This window comes from Nymphalis io, chromosome 24 (assembly GCF_905147045.1).
Source record: "Nymphalis io chromosome 24, ilAglIoxx1.1, whole genome shotgun sequence".
Taxonomy (NCBI): Eukaryota; Metazoa; Arthropoda; class Insecta; order Lepidoptera; family Nymphalidae; genus Nymphalis; species Nymphalis io.
In genome coordinates, this window is record NC_065911.1 from 4,194,342 (window position 1) to 4,212,389 (window position 18,048).

Here is an 18,048-nt window from a genome sequence, read left to right on the forward strand (position 1 = left end):
AAACACTTCGTTAAATCACTGATACAATATCAACCGTCAATTATTTGTTTTATTGAATTTATATTGAATTACTGACGTATTATATATTATTTTAATATACTACTAATGCGGCACTACGGTATATATATATATATAAAACAGATTTTATAAGTAAATTACTTTATTTTCATTAAGACAGGTGTAGTATTATTTATTTATAAAAAATATTTATTTTGATCTGATCTAACAACAAAGACAAATAGTTGAATAATGGTATTGTATGTTATTCGTTTTATTTTTAAATAAAGGTATAAATAAAACAAGTATTTGTGAGATTACATTGTTTATTTGTGACAATGCAGAATGTAAAGGACAGACGTACAAAAATTATAAAACACTATAAAATATGATGCCGATTACAAAGATAAATAACGATTCAAAGGTAATAGTGTAGAGTCTAATACAAGATATAAGATCTTTGGTTACACAAAGTTCGTAGGAAGTATTTTAAAAATATCAATTACAATTGATGATAATAGATGGCGTTACTTGTACAAAGTATGTCGTTAGAGAGTAGAGAAATAATGTTAAGTGCTAATAATTCTAAGAATCTTAAAATAATTAATTTATACTTATTAATAGCGTCAAATAACATTTTCAACTGGAACACACGAATAGGTTTTATAATAACATTATAATAAGTACAATAGGTTTCTACAGAAAAGATTTAACTGTAATGTTAAAAATAATTGTGACATCTGATACAAAAATAACATAACATATAATAGCATATAATATATCATTCAAACGAAGAACACAATCACATCTGAAGCTACCAACTATATTATTTTTCATTAATAATCTTAACTAACTGTAAAATATTAGACCAATACAGTTTGACACTACATGAGTATAAAATTTTAATTTCAGAATATGTTTTGGCAAGAAAATTACAAAATTGTTTTTTTTTCTACTCGGCTACAATTATAAAGTTTAAATAAATTTTTGACACTATATTATAAATAAATGCCTTCCTGATAGCATTCCATTGTTACCGTTAACGTCACAAGTACATTGGCATTTACAGACTTATTATATTCAATGGTATTAACAATGTTTAATTGCTAGATATTTTATGATAATATTCATTTAATTTGACTTTATTGCTAAGTAGATTTTCGTGTGCAGAAGAAAATTTATTCTTTTTTAATATTAGCAATTCCTGTTTTCAAGAAAAGCTTAGAAACTCTAAGTGGCCCATATACGTCGGACTATTGAGGCTTCAATAATTTACTCGTTTTACCTTTGTATTACACGGTCAGCCATTACACAAAATAAATTGCTCGTTGGCTTTCTGGTTATTAAAAAATAACTCTCCAAAAAGTTCTTAGTGAAACCGGATCAGTTTTTTCACATTATTTATTCATAATTTATTTAAACTTTATAAAACTCCACATTCACTATTTGGTCAATTATAATTCCAATACAAAATATTGTTAAACATCTTATAACGCTAATAACATAAAAATATTTTTTTACCATGGTGTAAAAATGTTCGTCTAAATCTAATTTTGTCTACGGAATCAGTCTATAGATTAGAGAACTGAATAAATAAACGCGAGTTATATTTTCTAGAACTACATGCATAGAGTAAGCATTTCTAATATACGACGATATAGTTACATAATTTCTCATAAAGTACATAAAAAAGAAATGCCATTCAATTATTGAGTTAGACATATTTCGTCCAATCGAAATGCTTTGATGTAAAATTAATAATAAATCTAAATTATATATGTAGTAATAATAGCCCATATCCCACTGTTGGACAAAGATCACTTAAGTTTCAGTGCGGGCGAAAAGTCATAAAAGTATATGAGTTATATAAAAAATAGAACTCAGTATAACATAAGGTGAAATCATTTACCCGTATTTGGGGAAAAATGGTTCATTTTTATCAGTTGTTTACACATTTATAACCGTTGTGAGTAAAATGCACTATACAAGCTCTCTAAGTATAGCACATTTTGTTTTGTCAGTCCATACAAGTATTTGTACTAACTCGTATGAAGTTTCTTTTGGATATAATATATTTGTGATAGAACCCACATTTATTATAAAATTTTTCTTCACTGCATATTTTACTTTAAAAAAAACTTCACATTTTATATATGCAAATTGTATTATCAATTGTCATTTTTAGATATTTTTTGTGTCTTATCTAATCAATAAAATCAAAAATATTGTTATGAAAGATTTTTGTATGAAATCTTATAAACAACTTAAAAATTGTATTTAAAAAGCAAAATAATATATACTTCGACATAAATAAACCGATCTTATGTTAAATTATGTGATTATAGCATATATAAGATAACGTAGATTGGTTCCTGAACGCTCCAAGCTCAAACACAAATGCGCTTTATTTGTGAAAAAATAAAAATAAAGTCCAATAACAATAACGGAAGAAAATTCCTTACTAGTAAAAACCATATGCGTTGGTTTTCAATTATATGTCAAATAAATATTACTTTTCTTATAAACTCCTTTATTCATAAAGTTTATTAAACAATATCATAAGATTGTGTTATTAAAAACGGTCAATTTTATTTATTATATTATATAATTTAATTCAAAATACACTTTTTCAAAGCTTTTAGGGGCAATTTCGTCATTTTCAGTATGTTAGTACTATGTTGTTTAAAAAATGTTTATGAGTAAAACGGTTTGTATTATAGAAAAGTGAAATTATTCACAATTATCCTGTTTATCATAAATATGTTTACAAACTGGTTCGATATATAGGTATGGTAGATTCATACCATATGTATGCATCTATATAAAATATAGTCATTAACGAATACAGTCAAATGTAATTATAACGGTTACATTACAATTACCTTAATTTTTATTTATTTTATTTTTCCACAAACAAGCATAACTAGCGCCGCTGCAAAGCAATCTTCAGTTCCGGATGTAACCGGTTTCTATCTGTTTACCAGAGGCCGGATGATTTCCCGCCCGGAGGGTTTCGGACACGCACTGATGTTTTCGTGTCCAAACCTTCAAGTTCCTCTGTGAAATTGAAATTAATATAGAGTTATTTATTACAGAGAGTAGATCTTTAATAAAAACAAACTTAGCTTTATTTGCTTAAGCAAAATAAAAATTGTTTTCTTTTATAACAATTACAGAACACTTTGTATTAATCTCTAATCTTCTTTCTCATAACAGATTATAAAACAATAAAGCTATCTTTTTCTGCGCCAGAACTACACACTCATCAATTATTCTCGACAAACAGTAATTTGTATCATTATGTCCAGCTTTACAACGGTGTATTTACAGGCGCAATACGGTGTAATATACTTCTTACAGTGCACGTGTCTATGTGTCAAGGTGAGCATTAATATGATAGCAAAGATTTTGTGTGTTAAATATAAAAAATTTAGAAAATACTATTTATGATACTTTGACAATATCAGCACAGAGTAGTAATGATATATAAGATATTGTCTATTATCTTAAAAAAATATCTTCTTCACATCCGGCTCGAAGGACCAAGTTTTCTTTTTTGATGTAATTGAACAATAATTTTGAAAGAAAAGTAATAGAAGGAAGTTTAAAATATTTTAAGTTCGATCGTAGAACTTTTTATAACCGATTCCAGACATCAAATAATTAAGTATTAACAGTTAAGTATTTGTTGTCTTGCTCATCACAATTCTTCATCATTAAAAATACAAGATTAATCTACTGTTCTAAAATATAAGAGTCACTCACTGCTGATAGAGAAGGTGGAGTTTTGCAAGTCTCGCTGTCCAGGCTCTCGCATCTTTCGTCCGGTGGGAGTGCTGCAGCCGGACACCGACAGACCCTCCATTTGCTTGTTGGATATGCTCAGTTCTATAAAGTATGAAAGAGTAAATAGTAAATATTTCAACTACGGAATTTTTAAAGTTTAGCTGAAAAGGAATAAAAGAGAAATTAAATTTTAAATTAGTGTTTAATTGAATCTTTTATATAAATGTTATCGCTGGATATATTTTGGTTGTAACAAGGTCAATACGTGTCATAAAATGAAGATAAAGTATTAAGATAATCGAATATAATAATCTGTAGGACTGTTCATACAACATATCAAGTATAAAACCAAATTATGGTTTTATACTTGATATGTTGTATAGGCGGGCGAGGCCCTCGGGGATTCCCGGCCCCCGTCCGACACGTCGCTCGCCTGCTGCTCGTTACGCGCGCCGTACACCGTCGGAGAGTCCGGCGGAGTGTTCAGGAACTTTCCGAATCCTGAGATAACGAAACATACCCTACATTTTATTTCAAACTATTTTCCGAATCAAAATTATATTACACTTTATCGTTTACAAGTGATAAAATGACATGAAGCAAGTTTGAGCCCCAGGGGCTATTTCTTATACCTAACTCCTGTCCTCAAACTCGAGGGCGAAAACTAGTAATGAATATTTTGTTACCTTCGACGACTCGTAGTTCGCCGTCATCGAGACAAACGCGACCATTGACGATAACGTATTGGGGACTACCAATTACGTGCTGACCCTGAAAAGATAGATTTTTACGTTATGGCAGTATGTCAGGAATATTCAATATCATAACACAAAAGTAATGTTATTGTAATAACAATATTATATATAACATGACTGTTTCAGGATGCCATGCTACGTTTATCGCCATAGATTTGATAGCTTTTTCCAACAACAATAGGAGTACAGATAAATAAATAACTTTCGACATTTCAATTAACCTGATGTTTTTGGCCGAGATCTTAAATTATAATCTAGATAGGTTATATTATATATATTTCTCATGGATTAGTGATAAAATAGTTTTAATTGTCGGCGAAATTGCTATCGAAACTTTGGAAGTAAAATTAAGGTGGTGATAGTGAAGTAAATAGTGTTTGGATTATAAATAAAAGTGTTTTAATCAAGTACTATTAGCTAGGAGCAAATCCCAAGGAAAATGTAATTCTAGGGCTCATCTCTACTCCTTTTTCGATTGGATTGTATAAGGGGTATTACAGTTGTGATCAAATTTGGAGGCTTGGGGCTTACTCCAACCCGCATTGGAGCAGCGTAGTGGAATAAGCTCCAAACCTTCTCCTCAAAAGGGAGAGGAGGCCTCAGCCCAGCAGTGGGACATTAACATGCTGGTACTTTGATCAAATCTACTAATCGAATGGTTCGTAAGTTACAAATATACGTACTTTAATGACCATATGCAATAGGGGGGGGGGGGGCAGTACCTCGAATATGTTGAAGTCGACGGCGTGGTGGTGCGTGTGCGCGGAGACGGTGCGCTCGCGGCGCGGGTCCCACAGCGCCAGGTCGGCGTCGGCGCCTGCGGCCACGCGGCCCTTGCGCAGCCACAGGTGGAACACGCGCGCCGCCGCCGCGCTGCTCACCGACACGAAGCGGCACGGGTCCATGGCGCCTGCGCGTACACGCGGTGAGTGGACCTTCTGTTATAGGCGGACGAGCAGTGGCTCACCGCACCGCGCATGGACTTGGCGATGTAAGAAATAATAACCATTCCTTACATTGCCGATGTGCCCCCGATCTTGGGAGCTGAGATGTTTTGCCTATTTCGCCTGTTACACTGGCTCACTCACGATTCAAACCGGAACGCAACAATACAATAGTATTGCTGCTCAGTGGCAGAATATCCGATGAGTGGGTGGTATCAATAGCGAAAATAACATCTATCTAGCACATTTGATTTTCTGAACTGTTTCATAGAATTATTAATTATATTTCGTGATATATTATATTTCGATATTTCCCCGCAATAGTACCCGAGGAGTTTCATTTATTTGAACAGTCCAAACTCTAGAGAGTGCATTACACGGTTACGATCGCCTTCGGTCCATTTCTAGTAAAAATATAATGTTATTAATTTTATTGTAAGCCAGACTACCCATTAAGTTTCTTTCACTGATCCTCTGAGGTCTTTTATTTTTTTATTTACTTATTTAGTATTACCATCTTGACAACATGATTACTGTAAGTTTAAGTAATAAAAATTACGTAGTATTAAGTAAATTAAAAGTTAACAAATTAGTAGGTCTAAGGGTAGAAGTTGCCATATTTATAGGTAACTACGACATGCAAAAATTACACTAAGCATCTAAAATGACGAGCCGGTTGGCATGGTTGGTGGATGCTTGTCTTTGCCTTTCACGCCGAAGGTTGTAGGTTCGATTCCCACCCAGGACAGATATTTGTGTGCATGAACATGTCTGTTTGTCCTGAGTCTAGGTTTAATTATCTATATAAGTATGTATTTACTAAAGAAAAATAGTATATGTAGTATATCAGTTGTCTGGTTTCCATAGTACAAGCTCTGCTTAGTTTGGAATCAGATGGCCGTATGAGAATAATGTCCCAAGATATTATTATTATTATAATAGATCTAAGGATAAAAGTTGAAATACTTAGAAGTAACCACGACATGCAAAAATGACACTAAGCATCTAAAATAATAATGAAAGAAACCGGTGATAGTTTTTTTGACAATCAAAACGCTTCTATATTGAAATATATTAATACATATTATCTCTATGGCAGCTATATGTCTGTTCGTAACTGTTAATTGTTACTGGCTGTGTGTGTCCGGAACGAAGCTGAACGCCTGAATTTTTTTATAATAACGATGTTAATCCCTAGAATACAGGGGTCTGGAACAGCATTCTTGAATTTCCGGAGTCCGAAAAAGCAATAATGCTGTATAAACTTCTTATAATAGGATTAAACCGCAGAAACTCGATTATATAACTTATAATTCTGTATTTTTAAGCTCCTACAGGAGACATGATCACTATGTGACCAAACTCCTTAAAAAATTTAGATTAACTGTTGATTGTATTTGTGCCAAATGGGAGTTTTCTGAGACCTTTAACAAATTACATAAAAGTGAATTCAAGTGAACCGAGCACGTCTTTTTCGATTTATTTTTTGTGTGTTTGTTTCAGAGCTTATAAGGTATGACGCTAGAAAAATGCGTTACGCGTTTCCCCCACGGGAACAGTTGGGGGTACGTGGGGCTCGCTGGTGTCCTAGGCGCCGATTGCGTCCCGAACATCGGAACATCCACTAAAAAACCAGCGGTAGCCTTTCCGTCTTAATGAGGAGCCCCACGGGATCGCTTGCGCATGCTACCGTGACGAATCATATAATACCTGTGTTAACCACCTTCTGCCAGAGTATAGCCATACGATCTTCAACACCATTAACACCATTGGGTATCTTGCTGAAGTTGCCTTTCCCGAGCTCCTTGTCCTTCTCGTGGAAAGTGCAGTTGTCGCTGGCTATTATTTGCTAATCGTCACTGGAATATAAATATTAAAATATAATTATAATAATCGACGTGACATTATAAATTCGATATGGTTTTGTTATGTTTTATGTCTGTAAACACTTTTGTAATATAATGTAGGTGGTGTAATATATTGAGTATGAGTATGTTGCGAGTGTATTTTTGTGTGGTGTAGTGATATATTTTGTGTGGTGTAGTATTTTTTTGATGAATTCTTTCTTTCAAAAGAAGCCTCAGAGGAGGTGGACCTGGCGAAGCCCCGATAACGTGACAAGGAACGAGATAGACTTTATCATTTCGAATAAAAGGCACATATTTAGAGATGTTTCAGTGATCAACAGGTTTAATACCGGAAGTGATCACCGCTTGGTTCGAGGCACTCTAAATATCAACTTAAAAGCCGAAAGATCGAGAATGATGAGGTCTACTCTCCGACCTACCATGCTCCAAGCTGCTCAAGGCTCCGAAAAGTTCCAAATGGAACTTCAAAATCAATTCACCGCGTTGGAAACCATAAGCAGCATTGATGAGAGAACCGACACGCTGGTCAAAATACTGCAAAACACATCCCGCAAGTGTTTTCCGCCACAGAGAAGAGACAACGCACCAAAACTCTCTGCTGAGACACTCGAGCTCATGAGAAAACGACGAGAACTACCATCGTTTTTGTTAGATAAGGCCTTAAACCGAACAATAAAAACGCTGACGCGACGCGATCTCCGACGCTCCAATACCCATGCCATCAAAGCTGCGATTGAGCAAAATCGGGGATCGAAAGTGTTCGCTCGCAAGTTTGGGAGGCCGCGTCTGACAAAACTTAAAACTGAAAATGGTGGGGTCGTTACCTCTAGGCCTGAGATTATCGGAGAAGTAGAGAGGTTTTATGGGCAGTTGTTCTCTTCAAGATCGGATAAACCCGTGGGAATCAGTATTGATGACCAGCGCGCCCCTCTTATGCGCCATTACTCCGAGAAGCTCCCGGTCGTTGACCAAGGAGAGATTAGGGCGGCTCTAGAACAGCTTAAAAACAACAAAGCTCCGGGAGATGACGGAATCACAACAGAGTTGCTTAAGGCAGGCGGGACTCCGGTCCTGAAAGAGCTAGCAAGCCTCTTTAATTCCGTCATCCAACATGGCAAGACCCCGGAAACGTGGAGCGGGAGTGAGGTGGTACTGTTTTTCAAGAAAGGTGATAAAACCCTCTTGAAAAACTACAGACCAATCTCCCTTCTGAGTCACGTGTATAAGCTGTTCTCAAGAGTCGTCACGAACCGTCTCGCCAGACGACTTGACAAGTTCCAGCCCCCAGAGCAAGCCGGCTTTCGATCAGGCTACAGCACCGTGGACCACATCCATACTGTTCGGCAGATTGTGCAGAAGACCGAAGAGTACAATCAGCCGCTGTGTATGGCATTTGTGGACTACGAGAAAGCCTTCGACTCCATCGAAACCTGGGCAGTGCTCGACTCATTGCAGAGATGTCATATCGATTGGAGATATATCGAGGTACTGAGATGTCTGTACAACGCCGCTACAATGACTGTCCACATCCAGGACTGTAAGACGAAGGCGATCCAACTGCGCAGAGGGGTGAGACAGGGGGATGTAATATCCCCGAAACTGTTCACCAACGCGTTGGAAGACGTTTTCAAAACGCTGGATTGGACTAGGTATGGAGTCAATGTAAACGGCGAGTACATCTCACACCTTCGATTTGCCGACGATATCGTCATCATAGCAGAGTCGCTGGAACAACTCACCGAAATGCTGCGTAGCCTAGGCGAGTCTTCCCGGCGTGTCGGTCTCGGTATGAACTTGGACAAGACCAAGGTCATGTTCAATAGGCATGTCGTGCCGGGACCGATATACGTCGAGGGGAAACCTCTCGAAGATATACCTACCTAGGACAGATAATACAAGTCGGTAGGAACAACTTTGAGAAGGAAGCCGATCGAAGAATTCGCTTGGGATGGGCAGCATTTGGCAACCTTCGTCAAGTCCTCAAGTCGTCTATACCGCAATGTTTGAAGACGAAAGTCTTCAACCAATGCGTCTTACCTGCCATGACATACGGTGCCGAAACGTGGACACTAACTGCGGGACTAGTCCACAAATTCAAAGTCGCTCAGCGTGCTATGAAGCGAGCTATGCTCGGAGTATCTTTGAAGGATAAGATCAGAAATGAGATTATCCGGAAAAGAACCGGAGTCACCGACATAGCTTGCAAAATTAGCAGGCTGAAGTGGCAGTGGGCTGGTCACGTATGTCGTAAGACCGATGGCCGTTGGAGCAGACGAGTCCTAGAGTGGAGACCGCGAATCGGCAAGCGCAGCGTAGGGCGCCCTCCAGCCAGGTGGACCGACGACCTTAAGAAGGTGGCGGGCACCAACTGGATGCGGAAGGCGGAGGACAGGGAGCTTTGGCGCACCTTGGGAGAGGCCTATGTTCATCAGTGGACAACGATTGGCTGTTGATTGATTGAGTGATATATGGTGTTGTCTATTGTCGTACTGTTTACACTGATATCAAATATCGGCTACAGCTTGGTGTGGTGAGGTGTAACGTGGTATGGTTGAATTTAGTGTATCGTGGTGTGAATAGGAAGGCGGTCGCGAGCATATGGGCCACCTGATAGTAAGTGGTCATCAACGCCCACAGACATTGGCATCGTAAGAAATGTTAACCATCGCTTACATCACCGATGCGCCCCCAACCTTGGGAACTAAGGTGTTATGTCCCCTGTGCCTGTAATTACACTGGCTCACTCACCCTTCAAACAATACATATTTAGAGTTTGTTTACATAAAGTTCAACCCAGTCACCAGATTAACCGTATCTATTTTTATGACAATGCTTTTATTCTTCGAGGGAGGTTTTTGTAACTTACTCCTTAATATACAACACAAGAACCAAACTACCTATTAAATGAGTTAACGAAAATAGTTCAATTAGTTTCGACATTCGACAAGCAGCCAAATACCAAGTATAAAACTAAGTTTTATAATTTAATGATAACATTTATATTTGAAATGAATGAAAACAATGAGTCGAATGATGAATAGAAAAATGATTCTTTCGGTATTTTTTTTATTACCGTGTTAATCTTGTTTATATGATAAAGAATCCTAAACAATTATTTAACAAAATGATTGAATACAATCACGGATTTAGCTATAAATTAATATTGTTTAGGGGTGTGATTAGTTAAACGATGCTGTTTTATTCTTTCAAATGTCAAATCAATGATGAGAGAAAGAGAGAAATCACTGGGACTAAATATCCGCTATACAAGTAAGACCGCTAATGTGTCTAAGCTATTATAACAGATAAAAAATATCTACATACGATTTATAACAAAAAAAAGTTATTTTAAAAGCTAAGGACCCTTCTACTCCTTAAGATTTTTTGATAATAACTTTATGGTGTACATACCATCAGTACCAATGGTAGCGGCCAGGGTTTCACAGATCAACGGCTGCTTCTGCCGAGTCCTAGCGAGACGGAGAGCTTGGACAGCGCTCTTTGACATCATATGTACTATGTAGAGCGGAGAGTTCATCTGAAAAATACAGAAAATTTAGATTTTGAGACATACGTTGTTTTACTGACTGTAATATTTTATTGTGTTGTCTTTTGAATGATATACCTCCCAATAAAATTTGTTTCTAATATTTTTAGTAAACATCAATTCTTGCCTAAATCTATAACAAAATTCCTTCACCACTGACGGTGAAGTAAAACATCGTGAACAAACCTGCATGAGTCTAATTTCATTGAAATAATGCCACATGTGTATTCTACCAACCCGCATTGGAGCAGCGTGGTGACATAAGCTCCAAACCTTCTCCTCAAAAGGGAGAGGAGGCCTTAGCCCAGCAGTGGGACATTAGCGGGCTGTTACCGTTTTACACAACAAATGATAATGTACTGACTCAAATAGTATGGCCAACTGCGCAGGACATATTATATAATGCGTACAAGTATGTGTATGATAAACACAGGTTCACTCTTTATTTTCTTACTCTCATAATCCGATGGGATGACAGACTCGACAAGAACAAAAAGAATGCACAAGTGCGTGTTATAGCATATTTAAAACAATAGCAGTATTTAATTTATTTATTAGCAGTATTTAAAACAATCTATCTACATAAAAGCCGCACTATTAAACTAGAGTCAGATAATTTTTTATGAAGATTCTTGAAAAAGGAACTAATAATTTTAAACAACAAGATTTTTGAGCAACTTTATAAATAAATATATTTTAGTTAATTGTACTCAAATACAATTTGGCTTTAGTTATCTAACATAACATCTTAATTTGTACTCACTAGAGGCAACGCCTTCAATTCGACACAGGTCTCCATGACCTGGCAGAGCTCGTAATCGTTCAGCATCCAGGCATACTTGTAAGCCATAAACATCTTGAACGAGTTGATGCCATGCTCCGCAACCAACTGCTGCATTTCTTTCTTCACGGATGGCGACCACCAGGTGACACCGACGTGGAGAGCGTAGTCACAGCACACCTGAAGGGAGATTTTAAGATGGTAAGTAAGGAGGTAGCGATAAGTGGTCAGTACTACTCGCCACACACCACGATACACTAAATTCAACCATACCACGTTACAACTCACCACACCAAGCTATAGCCGATTATTTCATACATAAACAATTAGAATACATAACATAAAAAAAAATCATAATAAATGTGGGTTCTATCACAAATATATTATATCCAAAAGAAACTTCATACGAGTTAGTACAAATACTTGTATGGACTGACAAAACAAAATGTGCTATACATAGAGAGCTTGTATAGTGCATTTTACTCACAACGGTTATAAATGTGTAAACAACTGATAAAAATGAACCATTTTTCCCCAAATACGGGTAAATGATTTCACCTTATGTTATACTGAGTTCTATTTTTTATATAACTCATATACTTTTATGACTTTTCGCCCGCACTGAAACTTAAGTGATCTTTGTCCAACAGTGGGATATGGGCTATTATTACTACATATATAATTTAGATTTATTATTAATTTTACATCAAAGCATTTCGATTGGACGAAATATGTCTAACTCAATAATTGAATGGCATTTCTTTTTTATGTACTTTATGAGAAATTATGTAACTATATCGTCGTATATTAGAAATGCTTACTCTATGCATGTAGTTCTAGAAAATATAACTCGCGTTTATTTATTCAGTTCTCTAATCTATAGACTGATTCCGTAGACAAAATTAGATTTAGAAGAACATTTTTACACCATGGTAAAAAAATATTTTTATGTTATTAGCGTTTTAAGATGTTTAACAATATTTTGTATTGGAGTTATAATTGACCAAATAGTGAATGTGGGGTTTTATAAAGTTTAAATAAATTATGAATAAAAAATGTGACAAAACTAATCCGGTTTCACTAAGAACTTTTTGGAGAGTTATTTTTTAATAATCAGAAAGCCAACGAGCAGTTTATTTTGTGTAATGGCTGACCGTGTAATACAAAGGTAAAACGAGTAAATTATTGAAGCCTCAATAGTCCGACGTATATGGGCCACTTAGAGTTTCTAACCTTTTCTTGAAAACAGGAATTGCTAATATTAAAAAAAGAATAAATTTTCTTCTGCACACCAAAATCTACTTATTAATAAGGCCAAATTAAATGAATATTATCATAAAATATCTAGCAATTAACCATTGTTAATACCGTTGAATATAATAAGTATGTAAGTGCCAATGTACTTTTGACGTTAACGGTAACAATGGAATGGAAGATATTTATTTAAACTTTATAATTGTAGCCGAGTAGAAAAAAAAACAATTTTGTAATTTTCTAGCCAAAACATATTCTGAAATTAAAATTTTATACTCATGTAGTGTCAAACTGTATTGGTCCAATATTTTACAGTTAGTTAAGATTATTAATGAAAAATAATATAGTTGGTAGCTTCAGATGTGATTGTGTTCTTCGTTTGAATGATATATAGAGTTTCTTGCCAAGTAACTTAGTAGTTACTGATTTTCGTCAATCAACAATATTGTTACAATGATATAAAATAAATCTTTGAAAAACCACTTATACTTTTTATCATCTGTGAAATTTACTAATATTTATTTGAAAATACCTTTTTTAATTAAATTTTTAATAAATTGAACCTTTTTATAGAAAATATAATTGAAAAAATTCTCACTATAAATTGCTTATAAAACAAACATAAAAAAAGATTTCTGTCTGAATATTTATATAGTTTGCCGTTTTAACATTTCAGCAAGTTACGCATTTAGTTCGTTACGTCGCTGCTCATAGATGGCGTTGGGTGTATTTTAAATCGCGCTATCGTTTGGTTGTTTCGGTTTAGTAGGGTGCCTGAGAGCTGTCATTTTAACATTGACGTCTTGTCGTTATGAAACAAGATTTATCTTGAAAGGGTGTTGACTGGCTAATAGTCTGGTCAAGACCCAAGAAACTAAATTAATACTATGCATGCGGTATCCCTCGTGGTCGTGGATCTAAGTTATGATAATTGTTAACGATTATACGTAGCTGATAGGGACTCACGAGGTACATCGTGATACTTTGATGTCACAGTGATTGAAAAATAGGCATAAAGTAACGAGGTTTTATTTAAAACAAGTTGTTTTATTTATTTAAAATACTTTATCGAATAAATCATTTAATTGGTGCAAAATGCGATTTGCGAATATAATGAAGCTAAGATAATATTTAATTAAATGACCCATCGTAAGTACGTAAATATTTATTTTTGAACTAACAGCGAAAACTAAGTGACTGTCACGGGTAAAAAAGTCGCTATTGCCTAATAATATTGAATAGTTTTGTTTTTTATGAATGTTTATTTTGACCCTAATATATATCACAGTCACAAGTATGGAAGAATTCTTGCTACTGTAACAGACTTTTTTATCTAGTATTTTTATCTAAAACTCAACTCTTCTAACTCTACTACGTGGTTTCTCGTGGTCGTAACTTTTATGAATTAACGTACATGAATAATGATTATACGAGTCTGATTTTTATAGTTTATACCGGTTAAGTTGATTATTGTTTTTTTTAAATGCTTGTATCAACTTTTTAAAATTAAAACATTATTTATTCAATAAGGATCTTACAAGCACTATTGTTCCGTTATCTTTACTTTTTGTTTATCTATTCTATTATTTTAATTAAGTTAATTGTTTATGTTTTTATTTCCATAGAGGCCTTAGTGTAGGCGATGTTATATAGACTATAAGTATATTTAAATTACTAGCTATTCGGTACTCACTGGTAGTTCCTAGGCAAACGCGGTCTACTATAAAATCTTAAATAAAGTGTCTCATTATTTTGAACATATTATACTCATCTATTCCAATCGGAGTAGAAATAAGCTATTATTTTAATACTTTAAGGGGAATCAAGTGAAAAACAAATCAATTCGTTCTGTTTGAAATCATATCACTTTTCACTCAATTAAAATGCATACCGTTTTAGTGACCGCTTTTCAAGTAATACTTTTGCATGTGCGTGTTAACATGCATTTCCCCTAAACTAAGTAATTACTATTTAAATTAGTGAAAGTATATTCATTAATTACATAGTTGGTTTTATTGTTGACCGTTAAAAGCATCCGCTTTTAAATTTTAGTTGTAACAGTAAAGCAGTTAAACTTTCGTTAATAAAATGTGGTCATGAAACTACGTGAGGCGTTCTAGAATATTCCGTTTATTTTAAGTTTGGAATGTCATAATATATTATGGACTAGCTATGAGTGAAACATATAAAACAAACACAAAATAAATATCAAAGATTCGGGCTTCAATTTCTCTAAATATCAATATAAAAATGATTAATCTATTATCGAGAACACTGAGCGAGTCAATTATTACATGGTTTAAAGATTACATAAATTAGAATTCCAATATTTCCAGAGCAGGGAATAGATAATGCTTAAAATGCCTATGGCTCACTGACCACTTATCGCTACCTCTTTACTTACCATCTTAAAATCTTCCTTTAGGTGTGCTGTGACTACGCTCTCCACGTCGGTGTCACCTGGTGGTCGCCATCGGTGAAGAAAGAAATGCAGCAGCTGGTTGCGGAGCATGGCATCAACTCGTTCAAGATGTTTATGGCTTACAAGGATGCCTGGATGCTGAATGATTACGAGCTCTGCCAGGTCATGGAGACCTGTGTCGAATTGAAAGCGTTGCCTCTAGTGAGTACAAATTAAGATGTTATGTTTGATAGTACAGTACAGTACCGTAACCGTAACAGCCTGTGAATGTCCCACTGCTGGGCTAAAGGCCTCCTCTCCTCTTTTTGAGGAGAAGGTTACCTTCACCGTCAGGCACGAGATGAATTATAAACACAAATTAAGCACATAAACATTCAGTGGTGCTTGCCCGGGCTTGAACCCATGATCATCGGTTAAGATTCACGCGTTGTTTCGTGTGATAACTATAGCCAAATTGTATTTGAGTTGAGAATTAACTAAAATATATTTATTCATAAAGTTGCTCAAAAATCTTCTTGTCTAAAATTATTGGTTACTTTTTAAGGAATCTTCTTAAAATATATATATATTGTTTTAAATAATCAGATTTATATAGTCTATTTCAACCACAAGAGTAGTAAAAAAAAACAACTTAGACATTAAATTTACTTAGACATTATATTTAGATATTTGGTCGAGAATAATCTTTGACATTCATCATTCAGTCGTTAATTCAATGTTGATATCGAAACTATAGAAGTAAAATTAAAATGGATATAAGTAGTTCAATAGTGGATTGAAGTAATTAATTAAAATATATTGATCAAGAGCAAATTCTGATGTTAGGGCGCACTCGGCGCTTTGGACACCGACGAACCCCACATACCCCAAACCCCATGGGGTGGGGGGGTTGGGAAACGTGTACCGCGTTTTTTCAGCGTTAAAAAAAGGCTATAGTTAAGTTAACAACACGAGTATAATGCCCATATATTCGCATGAAAGTCTTTCATAGGGCATTTTATTAATGTGATTTTCTAAACTTAAAATGCATTATTAAATCATAAAGCCATTAAACTTTTATCATAATATCATCATTACATTGCGTTTAAAACACTCTGTATAAAAATCGACGTCATAATTGCAGATTTACGCTGAAAACGGCAGTATATTAGCTCGCAATACTGAGAAGCTGCTGGCTGCGGGAGTGACCGGCCCCCGAGGGTCATGCGTTGTCCAGGGATGAGGAAGTTGAGGCTGAGGCTGTCAACAGAGCTTGTGTCATCGCTAACCAGGTAAAACTATTAATATAATCATACAAATACCAATCAGGGTTCGAACAGAAATCTGTGTACCTGCTATAACACGCACTTGTGCATTCTTTTTGTTCTTGTCGAGTCTGTCATCCCATCGGATTATGAGAGTAAGAAAATAAAGAGTGAACCTGTGTTTATCATACACATACTTGTACGCATTATAATATGTCCTGCGCAGTTGGCCATACTATTTGAGTCAGTACATTATCATTTGTTGTGTAAAACGGTAACAGCCCGCTAATGTCCCACTGCTGGGCTAAGGCCTCCTCTCCCTTTTGAGGAGAAGGTTTGGAGCTTATTTCACCACGCTGCTCCAATGCGGGTTGGTAGAATACACATGTGGCATTATTTCAATGAAATTAGACTCATGCAGGTTTCTTCACGATGTTTTACTTCACCGTCAGTGGTGAAGGAATTTTGTTATAGATTTAGGCAAGAATTGATGTTTACTAAAAATATTAGAAACAAATTTTATTGGGAGGTATATCATTCAAAAGACAACACAATAAAATATTACAGTCAGAAAAACAACGTATGTCTCAAAATCTAAATTTTCTGTATTTTTCAGATGAACTCTCCGCTCTACATAGTACATATGATGTCAAAGAGCGCTGTCCAAGCTCTCCGTCTCGCCAGGACTCGGCAGAAGCAGCCGTTGATCGGTGAAACCCTGGCCGCTACCATTGGTACTGATGGTATGTACACCACAAAGTTATTATCAAAAAATCTTAAGGAGTAGAAGGGTCCTTAGCTTTTAAAATAACTTTTTTTTGTTATAAATCGTATGTAGATATTTTTTATCTGTTATAATAGCTTAGACACATTAACGGTCTTACTTATATAGCGGATATTTAGTCCCAGTGATTTCTCTCTTTCTATCATCATTGATTTCATCATCCTCTTCCCTCTCGGACCGCTTACTGAGTGCATGTGTTTATGGCTTGTTTGTGATTAAAATTGTTTGTTAAAGTTACAATAAAAACAATAAATCCGTGCTATAAAATAGGAGTGCATAACCAATAAGAAGGTATACGTTCATCGCGGCGCCTGGTACTTTGCGCCTAGTACAATCCGCTTCGTGGCTACGATTTATAAGGCCCCGCCTACCTCTTGCGAAATCCTGCTGCCCTGGTACTTTAAATACGATCACTTTTAATTATTTATTAAAAATAAAGTTGGGGTGACACTTTGTCAAGGGCATATATAGAAAAATACCAATTGAACACTCCCCTCCGAAAACATGTAACCTACTCCTATGTTACAGCATTCTCAATCATCTCCGGATATAACCGGAGATTTCAATGTAACCATGAGGTCACAGAGACTAAAGCGTAAACAGGGAGATGACTTGGAATATTTTCTGAGCAAATTTGAAAATATGTTCACTACATGGACAGCCGCA

The 18,048-nt window shown here is 35.5% G+C and overlaps 1 protein-coding gene across 7 annotated transcripts in view; it reads right to left on the reverse strand.

The window, feature by feature from the left end:
• Window positions 1–18,048, reverse strand: part of LOC126777874 (dihydropyrimidinase) — a 230,501-nt gene that overhangs the window by 28,132 nt on the left and 184,321 nt on the right. For 4 of the 7 annotated variants that reach the window (XM_050501148.1, XM_050501145.1, XM_050501141.1 and 1 more), the window contains 2 exons: window positions 3,763–3,885; window positions 1,430–3,054 (listed from right to left, as the gene is read on the reverse strand). In XM_050501148.1, the coding sequence (XP_050357105.1) occupies window positions 2,975–3,054; window positions 3,763–3,885 (203 nt within the window). In that variant the 3' untranslated portion in view covers window positions 1,430–2,974. Of the gene's footprint in view, window positions 1–1,429; window positions 3,055–3,762; window positions 3,886–18,048 lie in introns of those variants that run through there. The other 3 variants (XM_050501154.1, XM_050501146.1, XR_007670102.1) reach the window with 2 other exon arrangements.